Genomic DNA, 9,986 nt, shown 5'->3' on the forward strand with positions numbered 1-9,986 from the left:
ATCTCAAATCTACAAGAGTTCAAGACCAGCAGAAGTCAAGATCCAGCTGAAAAGGTCAGAACCAAAATTATAAGTCTCCATAATTCCTGGGTAGAAAAACCTCAAGTTCATAACAGTTCATATGAAAGTGATCCACATTAGCCATCGTCATCGGGACAGAGTCATCTGTATCTGTAAATATTCCGGGTAAACACAGGGCTTGTTGTTGATGAGGCACCAGAAACTGCCACCATCAGTTAAGCAACATGATATGAATTATTAAAAACACTGGCAGAGAGACTCGTCAGAATCTGTTGCATCACTGTTCAGTATCTAGATACATTTTTGAAAACAAAAAAAATGTAAAAACACAAGCTACTAAATACTGAACATGTGTTTGTTTGGATTTTATGGTCACAACTTAATTTAAGAAAGAAAAAGAAAGAAAGATTAGATTAAAGATACATTTTTATTTGAATATTTGATAAGAAAAAAACTACAATTATGTAAATAAAAATGCCTACATAAATATTTTAATGCAATTATATAACACATTTATAAATACTTAAATAAAATCTGTTTTTTTTTTTCTATTTTATTTTTTATTATTAACATTAATAGTACTAGCTACAAACCTGAAACAAAATAAATATTCTAGACAAATAAAATAATAATTTGCTTCATATATATATATATATATATATGTGTGTGTGTGTGTGTGTGTGTGTGTGTGTGTGTCTGTGTGTGTGTGTGTATGTATATGTATATGTATGTATGTATGCAGATATGCAGGGTTGTGGTACACAGATATTAGGCTACATCTATGTGCCACAACACTGCATATATTAAAGAGACCCCTCCAATAAAGAAGAAAGAGCACGTTAGAGTCCCTTGTGTCCATAATCTGATTCAAAGACAAAGCTGGAGGTGACACGAGTGATGCTGTCAAACCATCACAGCTCAATAACATCACAACGCTCATAACGGAACATCACATATCTAATTTATCCCAGCCTGCGCGCGCGGAACAATACACGCTCCGTTACACGCGCCAGTCTAACATCAAACATGGCTGTTCCTGTGAACATATATCTGCCTTACAGTGTGCCATTACACAAGCGCTAGGCTTTTACCTAATTTATAAGCGTCGAATCCGTCCTCAAAATCGTTCCTGGTCCACATCGCGCTCGGTTTCACACACTAAACCGATAGATCCAACACAACGAGCCGAGATACAATGCACGAGCCCACAAGAAGAGGGGGAGCTATTTAAGTGAAACCGCATTCCATAGCCACCAAAGACTGGAAGAAACTGCGCACAGAATCTGAAATCAACGCGTTTATATGCCGCTACGCCGTAGTCCTGAAAGGCTGGCGCGTATGTCGCAGATTTGAGCCGGAGTTATGGACTAGTAATCGCTCTCTGACTCTCTGGCAGATGCATCGCGAGGATGTGACCTCACTGCCTTCAGCTCCTCGCGGAGAAACGCAATCACAATCCAAGCGAGCGACACGGACTCCTCCCACCAAACTCTGAGCCAAAGACACACTCTTTGGCTTTAATGTTTGTAAAGAGAAGACCGGGGCTAGTTGTCACACGGGTGAAAAGCGTCTTAACCCTTTATTGGTCAATAATTCCTCTGAAATAAGTCTGAAAATTAATTAACTGATAGTTTCAATTGTAGAGTTTATTTTCCCCGGGATTTATGATGAAATTAAACAGATATATATATTTTTAACATTTTATTTTTAAATCAGAATGGATGTTATCTATATATGTTATCTATATTTTTTTAAACATTACTTCATAACCTTTTATAAAAATAAAGATAAAAAGTAGTTACATGAGTTTTAACATTTTGTATATTTAATTTATTCATTAGAATTTGTTGGCCATATAAATGATTAGATTCAGTATTATTTTTAAACTTTATTTTTATTTTATTTTTATAATGCTTAAATCTTGCTTAAAATTCTACCAATGGGCTTTTTAAAGGCAGGTTCCCATTGTGACAACATACCACATGTAATGTAATTTTTGTATATGTAATATTTTGTATGTAATAAAAAAACTTCTTAAATTCATATGTCATGTGTTAAACTGACTTATGTAAATGAAATACATATAAAGCATATACTGGACTAAAAGTGTGAAAATATCTATCTCCCATACAGTATGGATGGAGTTGATGTAAAAATAAGCAAATGCATTGTTAATATGATTTAAAGTTCATTTTTATTTTCACTTTATATTTTTCATATTTTTCTCTTTAATTCAAACTAATAATTTTAATGGATCTTGTAAATATTCTGTAATGCTTCTGATGATTTAAAGTTACTATAAAATGCTACACTGATACAGAGTGGTATTTGTTGCCAAGGTCTTGCATGGATAAAATTAAATGTGCCCATGGTTCAAATCAACAAATACACTCACCCCCATTCACATGGCACATTCCATAACAGGGAAACACAGCACTACTATTTATATTTCAGGGTGTTTGGGACTGTTTCCACCCCACACATGTTTAACAGACTAGAGTGATTGTCCAAGCTGCCCAAATGGGCCATTCCTTTCTCAAAATCTTTTGTAGCATTCACATCTATTTACCCTGTTGAGAACTTCAGTTTAGAAGAGTCTGAGAGAACAAATTGATAGTTTTTAAGTCTGCAGTAAACTCTGCTTTTGTCTCTTGTGCAACATACAAATGTACAAAACATAAGGATGTCTGCTCTGATTTTTCACATCTTCCATATTTCATTACACATGTGTAATATGGCATATCACGATTACTGTGGAAACAATTGCAATTTGTATTTAAGTCAAGGTACTTCAACACCATAACATGCTATAACAATAATTTGAGAGAAAATAAATGAGGCATGTTTTGTACACATGAAATTTAATTAAAGTGTGTCAAACTGCCCACAACACACAAGGAAGATTAACAATGGTCAGTCGTCTGTCTGATTGAGTCTAGTATCAACTGTCTCAGACAGGCGAGAGAAAACAAGACAGCAATTGTATTATCCTGATTAAATTGCCTATGATCTCACAATTATGAACATGCATTCAACTGCAATGGCCTCATTTAGACAACACTGTCAATTAACAGGTTTTAAATGTTCAAAAAATATTAGTGGTGCTTTTAAAAGTTTTACTATTCCTTATACTTCTATTATTATTATTATTCAAAATGTTGGTGCTTAATTGCTTAGCAATGTCCCACCAACCACCTAATGGAAGCAACCATGCATATTCTACAGCAACTGAAAAGATAAAAGGGATAAAGCTCAAATCAGTTTTAAAAAGCCTTTTCCAAAACATACAACCACAATAGTTGCATAATGTCCTCTTCTCAAGGCCAGTTCATCAGATTTATTATGCATACAGTTACAAGTCGCCAATTTAACAAAGCAGTCCTGTCAGCACAGAAAAGGGCTGGACTTGACCTGCACTTCATTTAAAATGTAAAGTTTCTTAAAGGAACAGTTCACCCTAAAATGTATTCATTATATACTCAAATAAAATAAAATAGCTTTGTGTGATTGAGTTAATTAAGTTAATAAATGTTGATAATCTTCCGCTTAAGTTCAGTGAATCATTACAAAATCATTATGATAGGTGAACAAATCTTTTAGACTGGTTTTGTGAATTGGATCAACCGATTCAGAAGTTCACAAAAGAAATTTTTTTCTGAAGCTTGAAAGCTTCAACCCACATTTATTGCAACTGTACAGCAACAGTACTATTCCTTAAAATCCTTCTTTTGTGCACTATTGAAGAAAGTAAGTCATACAAGTTTGGAACAAAAGAGTGAGTAAATAATAATAGAGTGTTCACTGAGGCTAAGACTGCACTTTGAAAAAGGCTTCTGCTACGTGCTGGGACTTGCTAAACAGCTACCTGTGTATATGGAAACCATATTGAGGAAGTGAAGAAAGACACAAAGCAGACATTCCTGCAGACTATACAGAGTCCTGGTACTGGATGACACTGAGGCCTGTCTCCACAACAACAGAAGCTCTAAACCACAGTTCTGCCCACTCACTCCATTCACAGAGCAGCACTTCATAACACAAAGAGCGCTCACACTCCACTGTGAACTTCTATGGTGTGTGGTAGTGCCTAGATGCACTCAACAAATCTCTGCTAAGGCAAGCATCATTATACCGCTCATCAAACTTCAGCACACAACTTGTCCCGGGCTGTTGTGCTACAAACATGAATGATAGCTCAGCTCATGCAGCTTTTTGAGGAGAGTTGTGCTATTACTTTACTAGAGGCATTTTCACACAGTCGAGTTAAGGCTGCTCTGTGCCTGCTCAAAATTCTGTGTAAAGACATAATATCACATAAAAAACAGACTAAATTATGCCTGCTCTGACTCACCTCAGCCTTTATATCAAATATATTTATGTCACCTTTAAGCAGCATTAAAAAGTCTGTGTAAATACACCTAAATGCCACTTCAGAAGTGCCTCTGTGCCACCTTTGCCGTGTAAATTTGGAATATGTAAACTAAAGACATAATGCTATATAAAAGCCGGACTAAATTTAGTCCCGGGTATCAAAGAACAGAGTTGTATTTGTTATCTGTGTAAATTAATTTATACCAACTCTGAGTAGGATTAATCAGTCTGTGTAAAGACAGAAGAGCTTCTGTGCCACCTTTGCAGTTTAAATTAGGCATGAGTGATCTGACTTATGGTTGAAAAAAAATGTACTTACACTAAAGGTGGGACCTAAACATTCTGTGCCAAATTTACACTGCAAAGATGGCACAGAAGCGCTTCTGAAGTAAGTATCTTTCCAAAGACCATTTCATGCTGTGGCTTACACAACAATTACCACTGTATACTTTGATACTGGGGACTAAGGTGGGTCCCAGACAGCAACCAGTTTCGGCCCAGATACAGCCCACATCTGGCCCGCATGGATTTCACGCTGGACAGATGTGGGCCGGTTCTGGGCTAAAACTGCTTGCTGTCTGGGGTTCAAGCAGGCATAATTTAGTCTGGATCTAATGCAGTATTACATCTTTACACTAAATTTTGAGCAGGTGCAGAGCAGCTGTAACTCAACTGTGTAAAGACACCTCTAGAGACAAATTATAATAGAGATTTGAAGGTGGACTTGGGTTGGTAAGTGACCACCTAGTGACCACCCAGAACACCTTAGCAATCACCCAGCAACATACTCAAATCAGTGCACATTAGTAACCAAATAGTAGCATGCTAACATACTCAAAACATTAAATACATTAGCAACAACAAAATAACACCCTGACAACCACCTAGAAAACCCTAGCATTGTGAGATCTTCACGCAACTAGTATAAAACCACCCAGGATCTTAACAACCACCCAGAGCACCCTGACAACCACATAGCAGCATGCCAACATACTCATAACACCAATGAACACCTTAGCAACCACATACTGCATCAATGTCATGCCAACAACCTAGATGGCCATAGCATTGTGGATTCTTAACTTGGGCCAGTAAGGAACCACCTGGTAACCTTCCAGAACAACCTAGCAATCACAGAGCAACACCCTGACAACTGACATAGAAAACCATAGCATTGTGGGCTGTTAGCTTGGGCCTACCAGCCACCTAGAACACCTTAGCAACCACAAATCAATGTTCTGACAATCACCTAGAAAAACTTGAGCATTAGAAAAACATAGATCTTTCGGTAACCAGATATGCAACCACAAAACACCTTCGTAACCCCATAGCATCACACTAACAGGCGAGTTTTGCAAGAGAATGCACTACTTAAATTTATTCAGAAAATACAAACTAAAAAAAAACATTTTGTAGATAAATGGTCCATGTCAAGAGCATTTGTGGAAAATATGTTCCTTGAAACAATACAATAATACAGAGTCAATTGGCACCGATTAAAATCAGCACTGGTGCAGAGTGAGATAATATTTCTACAATATTTTCCATAAACAACGGTCTAAATTTTTTTCTAACCACCAATCATGTTTTTACAGAACAAAGGTCTTTGACCTTCTTGGAGTTGAATGAAGGCTGTTTCTACTTGACCCAACAACACATTTCCTCTCAGAGGACCGAGGAAGACCTGTTCACCATGCCACCAGGGTTGACAATTTCACTCCTGTATTTTGCCACAGATAGGGGGCTGGTTTGGGAGAGAACCACATGAATAATTCCCTGAGGTTTGGGGTGAGTGGGACGTACAAACCAAGGCATCAAGAATCAGTGTTTTTGAGCATGCTATCGTACCAGTGCAGACTGCACCCAGCCCCCACTTCCTGTCTCGCTGCCAGGAAACCAGCGGCTGCATTTGGATTTTAACACAGTGGAACTACACATGCATATGCTGTGCACAGAAACTGGACCAGCCTCCAGCCAGGCCATAGTATGACTGGTCAATATGGAGTAATGTACATTTCATATTTAAAATATAATTGCTTTATATATTCAATTTCCTGCTTACAATACCTGGACGATCAAAACAAAGGTCTTTGCTTCTTAAAAATACACATTTTAAGCAGAATTCAATATGTAATATGCATCAACCAATCACATATTCCACACAACATGATTCTTGAACTCTCATTCTTTTAATATAATCTTAATCTTCAAACATACAGCATTCCTTGTGTCTCAAAGCCTTTTAAAATTTAAATCAGATCAAGTGCCAACACAAATAGCAATGCCCCATATTACTAGGCCTGGAAAGGAGGAAAGTTAAATTATAAAGAGAAATATAGTTGTACAAGTGCAAAACTTACAGTTGTTGGTCGACATGGGAAATCCAAATTATGCAGAAGTAGCGGGAGGAAGTGGTGTTTGCTAAGCATACGTTACCTTGTGGGGAACTCAGTCGGCCAATGAGATCACATGAAACGCATCACAGACACTTTTGAATAAATGTGGTTTAAATGTGGTTTTTAAAACTCACATTCATTTGGTTCTTAGGTTTTGATGCTTCCCTGAATTACCTGTGAAAAAAAATATTGGTCTTTGTTTGATGCCCATTTGCTCCTGTTTGAACTGCTAAGGTCAGGACTTCTGACTGTGTAGTTTTTTTTAGTGGGACTCTTGTTAAACACATCACAGCAGGAGGCGTCCAGTCTCAACAGCTATGTTAGAAACCATAGTCAAAGATCAATACCTCTCTAGGTCAGAGGGACCTTTATGAAGTGTTTGTGGAACTAAAGCAGACTTTGATTCTCTTCCAGAACATTTGCCACACAAAGTAAATTATCTGGCAATAAAAGTGAACTTGAAAGCATGTATACATTGAACATTTTGTCAGTCTTATGGTGTTCAAATCCATTTGATTTCCCTTCATTAGAAAACAAATGAGGATCTTTTTCAAGAATCGCTTCACAGCTCTTGGCAACCAATAGCAGTCTTTGTCAAATTTTATATTTTTTGGAGCTGTACGCTTTATAATGATTCTTGAAAACTTTTGGAAATATTTTTTTTTTGCTGTTAGTTACTAATAACAGAACTTTCATTAATGAGTTTAATTTTCCTAACACTGTTGAGAAATCCAGAAGATGAAGCAAATTTGACAAACACTCTGTGTGAGTCAGTGTTTCTTGATCAGCAAATTTCTTTCCAGTTAACAGGCGATGGTTGACCGTAGGAGGATGTGTTGCCCAACTTAACTCTCATTTAATGTGACAAATGCACGCCTATCGTGTCAAAAACATATATAATATTTATCACAAAAATAGTCCTAACTATTGCTTTTTCTAAAGCAGAATAGCGATTGCTTCATGGCATAAACCTGCCATTTGCAGTGATTGTTGTTTTTTCCCCTGAAGCGTTCCAGGTGAAGACTTGCGAAAACAGCATTCATATTGCACCTCTGGGTTTATGTAATCTAGCTACACCCCTAACTGTCAGAGCAACATGTTCAGCTCTGTCCTATTCACATGATCATGTGCAACAGAAGAAGATCATACCGCCTGCATCTATCTATCTATCTATCTATCTATCTATCTATCTATCTATCTATCTATCTATCTATCTATCTATCTATCTATCTATCTATCTATCTATCTATCTATCTATCTATCTATCTATCTATCTATCTATCTATCTATCTATCTATCTATCTATCTATCTATCTATCTATCTATCTATCTATCTATCTATTCTTTCTATCTTTCAGACCTCACCAAAAAGGCCGGACTAAAATTGTTCATATTTGCAGCAAAAAATCTTTAAAATGGCAAAGTCCATAATTCAGTCCTCTAAAACACTAAGATGCCAAATGAATGATGTAATGGTGAGTTTGGGTATCCTTGGTGGCACATTCAGAGACATTAAATCAATAATTCTTTATTATTGATAAGGCCAGGGATCCATCTGCAGGAAGTTTTGGATCCATTAGTGTCTCATCTTACCTTCAGCCTCTCTTTACTGCAGTTCTCCTCTGAGAAAAATACTGAAGCTGTACAGACCTTGACCCTCTCCAACAGAAGGTTAGACTTCACTAGCAGCTCATTCAATTATTGGAAATAACCGCTTCAAGACAAAACAGAAGCTTATAGTCACATATTAACATAAGCATCAATAAAAGCACGTCCTTATTTTAAGAACAGCATTATTACAAACACTATACACTCTCACACACAGCAGTAGAATAATACAGCCTAAAACGATGATTCAGTTCCTTATAAAACAGCAATTTCTTGCTGTTTAAGAGGTTTGAATGACAATCAAGTAAAATGTACTTGACCTAATGGCCTTAATCCATGATTTTGACCTTGGGGACGGCAGCAGATCCTGTATGATCCTATTATCACCGAATGTAGTACCTTCATCCCTAAACTCCCAATGGAACGCAATCTGTCACCATGACGACAGACAACATCTCTTCACCATGGTATCATTCGTTGCTCTCAAGAGATTAATTGTTCAAACCTGAAAACATCTCTTACAGCATCCAATAAGCATCAAACCATCCGTTTTGATGGTTATTTGTCGTTTCATGGGTTGAAAGACACATTTAGCCTGGTTTTATATTTGTTGGCTGAATACAACTATTGTTGAACAGCAAATCACTGCATGTCAATGTTCAAATATTCACTGTTGAGTTAACTGGTCTGATTATCTTGCACAGTTTTGCTGTATGTTTAGAATTGGTTGTTTACTTAAAGAGGGAAAAGGATTGTGCTTGCTTTTCTGAAACAAAACAAGGTAAATGTAGGGCTCCCTATTCCACCCAGACCATTTACAAAAATAAGCTACAAAAAAGGGTCTTTCATAAATCACCATGGTTGTGAGGTCAAAACCATGTGGAAAATGAACATGACCGCCCAGCTGTTTACAACCTATCTGGTATTCAGCAGAAACAGTGGCAATGCAATAATAACAGAGGTGATTTAATTATAGAAATCTTAAATGAGCAGTAGCCAAAACGGTATGTTTAATATTAAGTCTCCGAAGGAGAATGAAAAATTGTCTTGTAAAATTAAACTTGATAAAGAATGCTATAAAAGTGTATAATTGGGTGCTCTTAATATACAGTTCTGATCATAAGTTCAATTACATCTAGCAAAATAAGTGATTTCTTTATCATTTTAAAAAGATAAAGAACAAAATGATCCAGTTCAATTGTTTTTATGATCTCGCTTTTTTTGGTGTTGATAGACTGCTAAAAACTTTTTTAAAACAAACATAATTATTACTGAGAAAACAAAACCAGACATAAAAATATACAGTAATTCATATAGAGACTATTTACTGTGACATCAGAATCTGTTTGACACACTAAACTGCATTTCAATGAAAAAAATACATATACTGCTAACACACTCAACAAATCAGTTCCAGTCAGCGTCTAGATCTTCATCGTCTATGATAGATGAGCTGAACAGTGAAACACATTTGAGGAGTCTTCAGCCCAATTCAAAACATCTCCTCTTCTTTGTAGCGCTCTCTCCAGAGTCTTCCTGTCTGTTGGAAGGTTTTGTCCTCATGTTGCCCGTCTGCATTTTGGATCTTTG

At 36.6% G+C, this 9,986-nt stretch overlaps 1 protein-coding gene across 2 annotated transcripts in view; it reads right to left on the bottom strand.

Annotated features, from left to right (window-relative positions):
- LOC132092202 (centrosomal protein of 85 kDa-like) overlaps positions 1–6,806 on the bottom strand; it is a 60,461-nt gene extending 53,655 nt beyond the window's left edge. The window contains exon 1 of one of the 2 annotated variants that reach the window (XM_059498349.1): positions 6,753–6,806. In XM_059498349.1, coding sequence (XP_059354332.1) covers positions 6,753–6,768 — 16 coding nt within the window. In that variant the 5' untranslated portion in view covers positions 6,769–6,806. Of the gene's footprint in view, positions 1–1,112; positions 1,491–6,752 lie in introns of those variants that run through there. The other variant, XM_059498348.1, reaches the window with a different exon arrangement.
- Between the last annotated feature and the right edge of the window lie 3,180 nt (positions 6,807–9,986).

Source organism: Carassius carassius, chromosome 18 (assembly GCF_963082965.1).
Source record: "Carassius carassius chromosome 18, fCarCar2.1, whole genome shotgun sequence".
Lineage (NCBI taxonomy): Eukaryota > Metazoa > Chordata > Actinopteri > Cypriniformes > Cyprinidae > Carassius > Carassius carassius.